We start from the raw sequence: 13,868 nt of genomic DNA on the forward strand, positions 1-13,868 counted from the left end.
CCCCTCTCGCTTCCTTTTCTCTCCTCTCCTTCTCTCCCCCTTTGTTCCCCTTTTCCTTTTCCCTTCCCCTCCCCCTTCCCTCCCCCCTTTTTTCTTTCCCCCCCCCCCTTTTCCTTCCCTCCCAATTCCCCTATTCACACACTTCCCGTGGTTCCTTGCTTACTTGCACACTGTTTTATTTTCTAAATAATACATCACTGGCACCCCCCACTCTACCCCTCCCCTTAATTCATTTCTCCTTATTCACTCTATCTTATTATACAATTATCTACCCAGGGTCTGTTTAGTCATCCCCTGTGTTCGCCGCGGGGGGAACCACTTGGGGCTATGCGTACCCACAGGCAACCATAGAACGGGTGAGCCCATCCTTATTCTATTTATCTTGTATATTATATAACGTATTGTTCACTGTTCTTGCTGCTTTCCTATATCCCTGTATAATTTGTGTATGATTGTATTTACTACATTTACTGTATGTTGCACCACAGATATTGCTCTCCTGAGGAAGCGGTGAAACGCGAAACCGGTCGAGAACTCAAGCTTTATTTGTGTCTACACACTACAAGTTGTAATTTAATTGGTTGTATGCATTGCTCCCGTTTTTTAATTGCAACTGTATGTGTCATTGTTACAATCTTTTAATCATGGTTTCTATTAAAATGGAATTTTTATATTTTTTTACAGTTTTTGTCACTATCACTGTTTATTACTATTAGTAAACATACCTGGTACCGGAATAGTCCCCTCGTTTTCTCCCCCCCCCCCCCTCTTTAGGGGTTTCTGCCTTAGTGCATGCGGTATTGAGATATTGATCGACAGTGGCAGCTACCTGCGCCTCTCTCTACCTCATGCCCTTTGCCCTCGTAAAAGATATTTGGGATGATGGTACTTGTACTTGTTTATATGTCTTTTTGATGTAAAACGCTCCCTTTTCCAATTGAGCATCTCTTGAGAGACCAAAAAATGGATGTCCACCAACGTTTACCATCCAACCTGACAGAAACTGGAGAGGATCTGCAAGGAGGAATGGCAGAGGATCCCCAAAACCAGGTGTGAAAAACTTGTTGCATCTTTTCCAAAAAGATTCATGGCTGTATTAGATCTAAAGGGTGCTTCTACTAAATACTGAGCAAAGGGTCTGAATACTTAGGACCATGTGATATTTCAGTTTTTCTTTTTTAATAAATTCTGCAAAAATGTCAACAATTCTGTGGTTTTTCTGTCAATATGGGGTGCCGTGTGTACATTAATGAGGAAACAAATGAACTTAAATGATTTTAGCAAATGACTGCAATATAACAAAGAATGAAAATTTAAGGGGGTCTCAATACATTCCGTCCCCACTGTATATACCCATACCTGACCCTGGAAGCTGTAAATCACGGAAAGAAGACACGGGCTACTCTAGTGGCATCCATTTGTTTCTGGGTCCCGTGCTGAGTGGCTGGCCGGATGAATTCTGAACACAAGAGGTTGGCCTCTCAGCATGGGTGCCATTCAAAGAATGCTTTTCATTTTCTGAATGAATAGAAAGCATTCTCTGACTGGACAATACACTTTCAGTTGGTGGGAGGGGGCTTAAAAGCAGGCATTGACCCACATTTTTACCGCCCTTCCTTAATCTGCAAAGTTGGCTGGACAAGTGAAAATGGCTGTCCTGTCCGCAGAATGGCGGTGAAAGATTTTAGGGGTTAAAACAGGCAGAGAGGAAGTGACATAATGCCTCCCAGTTGTCAAATGCCTTTTAAAACAATCTACCATGAATGGCTCTTCAGAGGACAACACTAATGTAACAGAGCACTGCCTCTAGCCAAAAGCAGTGCAAAATCCTACAATCCCTTCTAATTAGAAAGTAGCCACAGCCCATGTAAAAAATGCTATCCCCTGCCAGCATGCTGTAGAGAAGGGTCCTCGTTATCTGTATGGAAGCATTGGCCTCTATACAGAGGTCCAACATGCCATCCACTGATTCAGAATTAGAACTCTCAAATGAGGAGAGAACACAAACTTTATTCATTGGGAGCTATAGGTCTGACTCAGCAGGGAGTGTGTTAGATCTCTGCAAAGAGACCACTGCTTCACTACATACAGTAGAGCAAGGGTCTTTCTCTACAGCATGTAGACAGAGGTCAGGCTTTTCTACTCTGTGGCTAGGCAGTGGCTGCTTTCTAATGAAAATAACTGTAAGAGTTATTTTGAGGCGCCTGGTATGTATTTAGTATTGAGTATTTAGTATTTATGTATTGACTGTAAGATGGGTAAGTACAATGCAAATCAGTAAATATTTGTGTCTTTCTTGAGTTTATAGGGACACTTCAGAAAAAGAAAACTGTATTAGTAAGGTAGAAGATAATGCTTCCTGGAGTGCTTGGTGGAGTCTCAGTTACAACCATAACTCCACCAAGTCATAATTCAACCTGTTTTTTTTTTACAAGAATGATGAAAGCACTTTTTAGGATTATGTCATTATGAATATATTTAGGCTGTGTAGCAGTTGTTTGTAGAAACTTTGTGAGAGGTGGATCAATCAGTTGGTGAGATCAATGCATCTTGTCATTACAAAGTATAAGGCCAGTAAATGTTCTGTCTCATATTTCCTAGCTAAGAGATCTAGGAATAGCAGGTAGCACAACCTCCTGGCACAGGGTACTAGTCTATCCCCAGCCATATAATACACAGCAATAGATCAATGTGCATAAAGGCACAGCACAGCCACTCTCAAGCATTCAGAACAACAGTCAGAAATTGTAAAGTCACTTTTATACAGAGTGACTTTGTCACAATGGGATTGCAGGGTCACATCACAGGGTTGTGCAGTTTGTTGCAATATAATGTATTGTATATCTTTGTAGGTAGGACATTGTTTATGCACAGTATGTATTGCTACCATTAGTGATGAGCTTGGATTTGGTCTGAAACCAAATTCGACTGAACCCAGAAGTTAGCTGTAATTGTCAGGCCAATCAGCTACAGGCGAGGGATTCCCACCCGGATCCGCACTTACACATATGTGACATCATTAACCTAACATGGCCTCATGGTACACATCCAAAAAGGCAGTGCTAAAACTAAAGACAATAATAAACATATATCAAAAATGCAGTGCAGTCAGCGGTGATGTTTAGACCAAAAAGGTGATAAGTCCCGCAATCAGTGTAATGTGAAAAGATTAAATCCGGTAAAAGACATCATTCAGTCCATTATCCACGGCAATCTACCACCAACACCTCCACTCGTGAGAAATGCTGGGGGAATGAGCCTCCCCTATTGTAAATGCTCTTACCAGACTATACTGGAATATAAGCCTCAAACAGTGACCTCTGGTATCTCTTTATAGATAGATGTCCTCACTGACACTCTTCTGCACAGGGTTTGGATTTCATACTGACTCTCTCAAACCAAAGCAAAAGAGATAAAATCCATAGCATAATTCTGTTTTAAAAAGCTTTAATCCAAGAAATCAAACCCCCCTTTTAGGAAATGCACTTACAATGTAAACAAATCAAATAGGCAATTTGACATCCGTACACGTCCAAATAGGAGCAGTAACCAGGCGTCATCTCCTACCTCACTCTGTTCTCAACACTCGTGAGTTCCTGTTCCGATCGGCGTGATGACGTTAGTTATTGGCAGTCGCTAGGCCCAATTTTGACGCGTTTCGTCATCAACGAGATCATCTGAGGGTCTCGTGGTACTCAAATAATGGAGACAAAAAAAATACTACTAAGTATTACCAAAAGGGTGGTACTCAATTAATGATATTGACCTAATAAGGCCATGTTAGGTCCATGAAATCATGAGCATCCCTGCCTCTTTTGTGTATGTGCAGGTGCGGGCGGGGAATAGGGCTGGCACTAACAGCAGCCTTCTGAGTTCAGGCTAAACCCAAGCTCATCTCTCAACATCATTAGGCATTGCCTCTGCCTTGTAAAAGCCCTACTTTTCTCCTGTGAGATCTTCTATTCTCCCTCTTTCATTATGGAGCTCCCCCAAACTGGTGATGGTAGGTTTTTGGGCCGCCGAGACATTGTATTCTGACAGTAGCTTGTCCATTTGACAGACGTCAATCTAATGATTGACTTCTGTTGAACAGGAATGGCCGCACACTGATCGAAATTCAGCCGGTTTAGAGGGGATCCATCTATGGCCAATTTTATTCAGAGGTCTTCTTCAAAAGCTTATAAGGTCTGTGCCTCTTATATAGTATTTCCCCCTTATGACTTTTTTCCTACAGTGCACCAACAATAGGACGCAGTGCAGCTATCGTAATTTTACAAGCGGTGCCCAAGCTATTAAAGATTGGTACCTACTTCAGTTTTCCAACATATTTTCCAAAATACCAGAAGAGGAAAAGGTTAAAATGGGGTACCAGGCAGAGGATATGATTCTCACCTGCATGTTTGGAGGACAACCGTGTAGTTACAGGTATGAAACTATTTCCAGAGGTGTGTTTCAAAATTTCTATTGGGAGGATTATAAAGTAGACAAAGTGTTGTCTTCTCTGTTTATTTTTTTTACTTGGACCTATAGTATGCTCCTGATCTATCCCTCCATTCCCTAATCAGCCAACCACCACTTTTCATTTGCCTAAATGGCAAAACTCCATACCATTTAATTGAGGTCGGACAATGTTTTATCTTTCAGCTGGTTAGAAACAATAAGTTCTAGCAGAACCTTAAAGTTCTGACAAAATCAGAAGTCTTTGGGAGCATTTGATGACATTTAAAAGGATAACCTTTTTTTCCCTAAAGACTTAACTAAAGCAGAAGCAATTTTGAAAAAAAAACAGCAGTCTTTATAAATGTATGGATAAATGTAAAGATATTCAAAATATGTGCCTCACTGCCCCTCAGAATAACCTTTAGTGAGGAGCCCCCTATGAATTGCAGGGTGCAGAGAGGTTTCCAAACCCTTAACTATGGCTGGAAGTTGAGATTCACATGTGCCAACCATCTGGGCTTGTGGGTTTCCGGGGTGCACAAAAGTAGTTTTATCAAGAAAAAGGGGTGTTGATAGCCCAAGTACAGACATTGCCACATTATATGTGGTGACAGGTTCTCTTTTAAATTCTGAAAGCAAGCTAATAAAGGTGCTGTTGAAGTGTTTTTTTTTTTACTGGAAACCTTCAACTTACCCTGTGTGACTGAAAGGGCGATAAAAATTCTCAGACTGAATGCAAAGCTAAAACTGGCTTTCACTAGATTTTTATTACCACTTTAGATAGAGAATCCTTTTAAAAAATGTAAATATGCCTTATTTACTTTGATGGTAGAATACACTCACACTACTTTGAATGTTACGTATTGTATGCTTTATTGCTGAAACTTTCATAGTTTTTACTGCAGCAGTTTAAAGCTCATCTAAACCCAATAACAAAACTCAAGATGTGTATAGGGGACAAAAAGAAAAAGTGGTTAAAAACTGAAATAGAAAATTGAAATATAAAAAGAAAATGTTTTTCCATGCTCTCTTTTTCAGGAATTTCACCCATATTTTCCACCAAGATTATGGAAATTGTTACATCTTTAACTGGGGTCAAGAAGGTCAGGAGCTGTTAGAATCTGCTAACCCGGGAGCTGATTTTGGTACGTCCTTGATGTAAATGTCAGTGTAATATCCGATCAATTATCAGGCTGAACTGAATGAAAAAAAAAAAAGCAGCCATGTCACATAGTACACAGCCAGGGAAAGATGTACAGCTGGCATACACTATATCACCACACAAAGTTTTAAGAGAACCTGAGTATTTCATAGGGAAGGGGGTTGAGGTGGTAGCTACAGTAGTCAGCATCATAACGGACATTCACTCCAATGCGGCTCACTCCCAGCTGTATATAAAGTACCAGACAGGCTCCTCTGTCCCATTTTTTTTTAAGTTTTGGATTAAGTAGGGCAGAGTCACCCTCTATATTAGTCCTTGTGACTATTGTCACTGGGACTGAAAGTGAGGGAAAATGTAAAAAAATGTTAAAGAGGTTATAAAAGCTTAAGGTTTTTACCTTTAATGTATTCTCTCTATTAAGATAAAAAACCTTCTGTGCACTGGATCCCCCACCCAGCCACCCCCTATACTTACACTTACCTGAGCCCTATCTCGATCCAGCACTGTGATATTATGTTACCTTTCCATTTGTGGAAAGGTAATATAACAAACTGGAAAAGAAACATTTTATTCAGCATCTATAACACAGGGGGGTTATTTACGAAAGGCAAATCCACTTTGCACTACAATTGCAAACTACAAGTGCACTTGAAATTGCACTGAAAGTGCACTTGGAAGTGCAGTCACTGTAAATCCGAGGGGGACATGCAAGGAAAATAAAAAACAGCATTTTAGCTTGCACATGATTGGATGATAAAATCTTTAGAGCTTCCCCTCATTTCAGATCTACCCCTCAGATTTACAGCGACTGCACTTCCAAGTGCACTTTCAGTGCAATTTAAAGTGCACTTTGCACTTGTAGTTTGCACTTGTAGTGCAAAGTGGATTTGCTTTTCGTAAATAACCCCCAGGGTGTATAGAACCATGCAACGACAAGAATGTGTTCTACAAAAGGCAGCACTATAGAGGAAGCATATAATTAGCACCCTGCCCCCATATCTAGATTTATTTTAAATTCACCACTTAAGGACCGAGCCTGTTTCTGAGACTTAATGACTGAGCCTCTTTCTATGCTTTGGTGTTTACAAGTTAAAAAAAAAATTTTTTGCTAGAAAATTACTTAGAACCCCCAAACATTATATATATATTATTTTCTAACATCCTAGAGAATAAAATGGCGGTTGTTGCAATACTTTCTGTTATACCGTATTTGCGCAGCGGTCTTCTAAGCGCACTTTATTGGAAAAGATACACTTTTTTTAATTGAAAAATAAGACAACAGTAAAGTTAGCCCAATTTTTTTTTATATTGTGAAAGATAATGTTACGCTGAGTAAATTGATACCCAACATGTCACTCTTCAAAATTGCGCCCGCTCGTGGAATGTGGACAAACTTTTACCCTTAAAAATCTCTAGGGCGACATTTAAAAAATTCTACAGGTTGCATGTTTTGAGTTACAGTTAAAGACCTCAGATCTCATATTTACACTAAAATGCAATAATAAAAAAATAATTAAATGTCATTTAAACAAAATAAAATAAAAATGTCCCTTTAAGAGCTATGGGCGGAAGTGACGTTTTGATGTCGCTTCCGCCCTGCAATGGTATGGAGACGGGTGGGGGCCATCTTCCCCTCACTCATCTCTATACCAAGCCAGGGAGCAGACCCGATCGCCTCCGCCGCTACAGACGGTTCCGGTAAGCGTCGGAGGGCACCGGAGAGTTGCAGGAGGGGGGCCCTCTCCCGCCGGCGGTAAAAGTGCTCTCGCGGTGAATCCGCCACAGAGACCACTTTTATTGGAAACCTGATCGCTCACTGAAGAAGAGGATGCTGGGGTTATGGCAGCTAGCTGCTGCCATAACAACGATATTCCCCTTCAAAGTTCAGGGAGACTAAGCCCACGGCCCACACTATATAAGGCTGCTTACAGAGCGGCCGTGTGTAGTGTTGTTGGCGTGGACAGAGGGATAGCTTGAGTTACATTAAGAGCGGCAGTGTATTTGATATTTGATATATATATATATATATATATATATATATATATATATATATATATATATATATATATATATACTCTGCATCCAGTGTTGCCTCTCCGTGCTGTTTCTAATACACTTCAGGTGGTGCATTTATATATATATATATATATATATATATATATATATATATATTCTGCATTCAGTGTAGCCTTAAAAGTGTTCCGTGGTGTACAGTTGCTAATACAGTGAAGGTGGTGTACACAGTATCTAATACAGTATATACTGTTTCTAATACACTTCAGGCAGTGTATATATATATATATATATATATATATATATATATATATATATACCGTATTTATAGGCATATAACACGCACAGGCGTATAACACGCACATTCATTTTAAGAGGGAAGTTTCAGGAAAAAACCTTAAATTTTAAATAAGGAACTTTGAAGCAAAATAAGGGTCAGTGCCCATCTGCAGCCTCACCATTGCCATCAATGCAGCCTGATCAATGCCCACCTGCAGCCTCACAAGTGCCATCAATAGAGCCTTATTAGTCCACATCAATGCAGCAGCCTCGCCATTGCCATCAATGCAGCAGCCTCACCATTGCCATCAATGCAGCAGCCTCGCCATTGCCATCTATTGACTTCCTATTACAGAGGCCGCCAAGTAAACAGGAGATTCTCACTGTATGTAATCTGACGGCACTCGTCAAGCCCCCCCCCCCCCGTTGCCTCCGAGGCAGCCGAAATTGTAGTATTGGCGTATAAGACGCACACGCTATTTGCACCCGATTTTCATGGTGAAAAAGTGAGTGTTATACGCCAATAAATACAGTATATATAGTCTGCATTCAGTATAGCCTTAATCTACAGTGCGTTCCGTTGTGTACAGTTGCTAATACAGTGCAGGTGGTGTACACAGTATCTAATATAGTTTGTAAAGTTTCTAATAGACATTAGGCGTTGTATTAATATATACAATATCTCACAAAAGTGAGTACACCTCTCACATTTTTGTAAGTATTTTATTCTATCTTTTCATGTGACAACACTGAAGAAATTACACTTTGCTACAATGTAAAGTAGTGAGTGTACAGCTTGTATAACAGTATAGATTTGCTGTCCCCTCAAAATAACTCAACACACAGCCATTAATGTCTAAACTGCTGGCAACATAAGTGAGTACACCCCTAAGTGAAAATGTCCAAATTGGACCCAAAGTGTCAATATTTTGTGCGAACTGTTTGCGGGCTTTCTTGTGCATCATCTTTAGAAGAGGCTTCTTTCTGGCAGACCAATTTAATGCAGTGTGCAGTGTATGGTCTGAGCACTGACAGGCTGACCCCCCCACCCCTTCAACCTCTGCAGTAATGCTGGCAGCACTCATACGTCTATTTCCCAAAGACAACCTCTGGATATGACGCTGAGCACGTGCACTCAACTTCTTTGGTCGACCATGGCGAGGCCTGCTAACTTTTTGGCCTTAATTTTAAGCGGTGTGTGTGGAGAAAACCAGGTACTGCTCATCACCTGTCCAATACAGTCCCACAGTGAAGCATGGTGGTGGCAGCATCATGCTGTGGGGGTGTTTTTCAGCTGCAGGGACAGGACGACTGGTTGCAATTGAGTGAAAGATGAATGCGGCCAAGTACAGGGATATCCTGGATGAAAACCTTCTCCAGAGTGCTCAGGACCTCAGACTGGGCCGAAGGTTTACCTTCCAACAAGACAATGACCCTAAGCACACAACTAAAATAACAAAGGAGTGGTTTCACAACAACTCCGTGACTGTTCTTGAATGGCCCAGCCAGAGCCCTGACTTAACCTCCCTGGCGGGATGATTATTTTGGATTTTAGGTGCTGAAAGCGGTACAATTATTTTGCATGGAAATTTGGCGTTTTATATTGTAGGCCTGTAATTCTTAACAATAACACACTTAAATCTGTCCAAACAAGAGTCTAGTAGATATCCCGGGTATGATGAAGTTTGAAACACAAAAACTTAAATTATAATATAATAAATAAATATAAATAATTAAAAAAAAAAATAATATAATAATAATAAAATAAATTTCCCCACGATTCACTATCGCTCAATTCTGCAAGTGTTCTAATTTACTATCGCTGTTTTCTAGCTGGTCTAAAGCCACTTTTGACGTAAAGGGACACTTTTTGGTTGCTATGGACAATCTCCAGTTTCCGGGCAGAAAGAACAGCATATATAATATAAAACTGCATGCAGGGCATGGGCCAAGGCACTGGGGACAAAAGGGAAGTGAAATAATTTCATACAGTACTGTAATCTGTAAGATTACAGTACTGTATGTGTTATGGTTTTTACATTTTTTAATTTGCCGCCAGGCTCCGCCCCCGTGCGTCGCGACGCTCGCAGGGAACGGAGCCTGGCACGGAGAGGCTTCGGAGGAGACAGAGCCCGCAGACACAGCGGAGGACATCGCAGGATCCTGGGGACAAGGTAAGTAACGCCGCACCAGGACCCTGCAAAGTAATCCTGAGTGTAGCTCGGGGTTGCCGCTAATGGGACTGAAATTTAACCCCGAGCCACACTCGGGAAAACCATCAGGGAAGCTACACCCAATTGAGCATCTCTGGAGAGACCTAAAAATGTCTGTCCACCGACAATTACCATCCAACCTGACAGAACTGGAGAGGATCTGCAAGGAGGAATGGCAGAGGATCCCCAAATCCAGGTGTGAACAAATTGTTGCATCTTTCCCAAAAAGACTCATGGCTGTATTAGATCAAAAGGGTGCTTCTACTAAATACTGAGCAAAGGGTCTGAATACTTAGGACCATGTGATATTTCAGTTTTTCTTTTTTAATAAATCTGCAAAAATGTCAACAATTCTGTATTTTTCTGTCAATATGGGGTGCTGTGTGTGGCAAAGTGGTTTCAATATCCTGACTGGGCGTCATATAACGTCCGCAGGATATTGAGCCGCTGCACGCCCCCGGGGGCGTGCATCGCGGCGATCGTTGTTGCGGGGTGTCAGTCTGACACCCCGCAACACCGATCTAGGTAAAGAGCCTCTGACGGAGACTCTTTACCACGTGATCAGCCGTGTCCAATCACGGCTGATCACGATGTAAATAGGAAGAGCCGGTGATCGGCTTCTCCTCACTCGCGTCTGACAGACGCGAGTAGAGCAGAGACGATCGGCTGCTCTCCTGACAGGGGGGGGTCTGTGCTGATTGTTTATCAGCACAGCCCCCCCTCGGATCCTACCCAGGACCACCAGGGAAGCCACCCAGGACCACCGGGGAAGCCGCCCAGGACCACCAGGGAAACCATCCACACTGGATCACCAGGTATGCCCCCTAGACCCCCAGGTAAATACTAATCAGTGCCCAGGCAGCTGCCAATCAATGCCCAGGCAGCTGCCGATCAGTGCCCACTCCAATGCCTACCACTGCCAGTGGCACCAGGGATGCCTACCAGTGCCGCGTATCAGTGCCGCGTATCAGTGCCCTTTAGTGCCACGTATCAGTGCCCATCAGTGCCGCAAATCAGTGCCCATCAGTGCCCAGCAGTGCCGCCTATCAGTGCCACCCAAAAGAACCCATCTTTGCAGCCTTTCGGTGCCCATCAGTGTCGCCTATCAATGCCTATCAGTGCCCACCAGTGCCACCCAGTGTCACCCATGAGTGCTCATCAGTGCCACCTATCAATGCCCATTAGTGCTGCATATCAGTGCCACCCATCAGTGCCGCCTACCAGTGCCCATCAGTGCTGCATATCAGTGCCCATCGTCAGTGCCCGCTCATTGGTGCCACCTTATCGGTGCCGCCATATCAGTGCCTGTCATTGCCGCCTTATCAGTGCCCATCAGTGAAAGAGAAAACTTACTTATTTACAAAAATTTTTAACAGAAACAAAAGCAAAACTTTTATTTTTTTCGAAATTTTCGGTCTTTTTTTATTTGTTTCGCAAAAAATAAGAACCGCAGAGGTGATCAAATACCACCAAAAGAAAGCTCTATTTGTGGGAACAAAATGATAAAAATTTAGTTTGGGTACAGTGTAGCATGACCACTCAATTGTCATTCAAACTGCGACAGCACTGAAAGCTGAAAATTGGTCTGGGCAGGAAGGTGTCTAAGTGCCCAGTATTGAAGTGGTTAATGAGGAAAAAAATGAACTCAAATGATTTTAGCAAATGGCTGCAATATAACAAAGAGTGAAATTTAAAAAAAAATATATATACAGTCTAGTTAATATATATATATATATATATATATATATATATATATATATATATATATTGTAACGAGCCCCTGCTCGCTTGGTTCCACTCTCCCGACACTCCTCTGCTCTATAGAATCAGATTGCAGATCGCAACATCTGATGGTTCGGTCATCCGATGCTCCGAGACTAGAACTACAGCTATGTGCCATTCTAATTCAGTTGTGTAGCTCAGAACAAACACCAGGCAGGCTGTATGTAAGTTCAAACAGGAATCTCTTTTATTGAAAGGAATACAGGCTCTTTTATACAGTAAAAGAGGAGGTGCTCATATTACTCTGAACATACACCTGTGACCAGAAACCTAATTAACATGGGCTAATTAACTAATCCCTTTAGACAGCCTAGATGACTCAGTCATGACCTTTAGGCCAGACTGGCCGTCTTGTAGCTCAGAAAACACAATCAACATTATCACAAATCAACACAATAGCAGAGTTAATTAACACAAACAACAATGGGGATCTAATGACTCTTAGATCCCATAGTAGACTTATTTACAATAAACACATTCTAGCAGGCAACAGACAGACAGGTGGCTGGAATTGACATCAGCATCTCCTAACAGTATTTGTCCCAGCATTATGAATCAGTCTTATCAGTAGGGGGCTGCTGGAGGAATCCCCCCTCCCTCTACAGGGACACACATCCCAAATGACCACAGCAAAGAGTCCACAACAGAATGAGACAACATACAATATATACATATATACACGATTGAGTCTGATTAGTACAGATCAGACTGGGTTTCTAATTCACCTTGCAGAGTATTGTTCCCTTAATATCCAGGGCCCATAATCTGTTGGCAAGAGGCTCACATTCAGTCCCCTCCAATAGCCTCTGTCCCGGGTGAGTCTTTCACATATATATATATATATATTCTGCATTCAGTGTAGCTTATAACAACAGTGCATTCCATGGTGTACTGTTTCTAATAGACTTCTGGCAGTGTACACAGTATCTCATACAGTGTGTATAGTTTTTACTATACTTCTGGTGGTGTACACAGTATACAATGCAGTGCAGCCATTGTACACTTTCTGATATACTTCAGGCAGTGTACACAGTATCTCATACAGTGTAGTGTGATGTTGCAAAACAAAAAATACATCATGTCCGGAAGACCACCAAAGAGAGGCAGACGCTCACAGGCCACTAAAAGAGGGCAAGCAGCCTCTGTGTCTACAGTCAACAGTGGTGGTCGTGGACATGGTGCATCCTCTGCAGGTGGTGGTGTTATTGAGCCACAACATACAGAAGAGATGGTGGAGTGGATAACCAAGCCGTCCTCATCCTCCTCATCCTCCTCATCCTCTGTCACCCAGGCTCAGAGTAGTTTGCCTTCCAGTGCAGGTGTCAAAGCGGCCTATTCCACCGGCTCCTTGTCCACAGTCACTCCTTCCGTTGCCCCACCATCATGCATGGAGGAGTCCCCAGAATTATTCAACCACAGTGTTGGTTACATGCTGCTGGAGGATGCGCAGCGATTTGAAGGCTCCAGTGTTGGTTCCCAGGTCGAGGAAGGGAGTAACGTGAGCCTAGAGAGAGGGGGTGTCACAGAAGGACAAGAAACAGGCAGTCGTGTTTCACAGCAGGAACCATTCCTGCACCCACCAAGAGTATCTGTGAGGGGTTACAGTGTTGTGGCACCACCACCACCCAAGGTCCAATTTTTCTGCCCCTGTTTAACAGGGGTATGTAATTACAACTTTTGATATAATATTTTACTGCAGGGCCTGCTCCTGCACCCAAGAGTAACTGTGAGGGCTTACAGTGTTCTGGTACCACCAACACCTAAGGCCCAATTTTCTGCATGGTATATAGGGCAAGCCGTATAGTATATATACTGCTGTTCAGAGTATATTGTGCCTGGGGGCCCCTCTATGCCATTTTTTTTTAAATTTGGGTGCGGGGTTCCCCTTAATATCCATACCAGACCTGAAGGGCCTGGTATGGATTTTGGGGGGACATCCACGCCATTTTTTTTGTATTTTTGGTATTTTTATCTATATT

At 42.3% G+C, this 13,868-nt stretch overlaps 1 protein-coding gene across 3 annotated transcripts in view; it reads left to right on the forward strand.

Moving 5' to 3' along the window:
* Positions 1–13,868, forward strand: part of SCNN1B (sodium channel epithelial 1 subunit beta) — a 170,816-nt gene that overhangs the window by 77,992 nt on the left and 78,956 nt on the right. For all 3 annotated transcript variants that reach the window (XM_073636694.1, XM_073636693.1, XM_073636696.1), the window contains 2 exons: positions 4,235–4,425; positions 5,479–5,585. In XM_073636694.1, coding sequence (XP_073492795.1) covers positions 4,235–4,425; positions 5,479–5,585 — 298 coding nt within the window. The remainder of the gene's footprint in view (positions 1–4,234; positions 4,426–5,478; positions 5,586–13,868) is intronic.

Source organism: Aquarana catesbeiana, linkage group LG06, assembly GCF_042186555.1.
Source record: "Aquarana catesbeiana isolate 2022-GZ linkage group LG06, ASM4218655v1, whole genome shotgun sequence".
Classification (NCBI taxonomy): domain Eukaryota; kingdom Metazoa; phylum Chordata; class Amphibia; order Anura; family Ranidae; genus Aquarana; species Aquarana catesbeiana.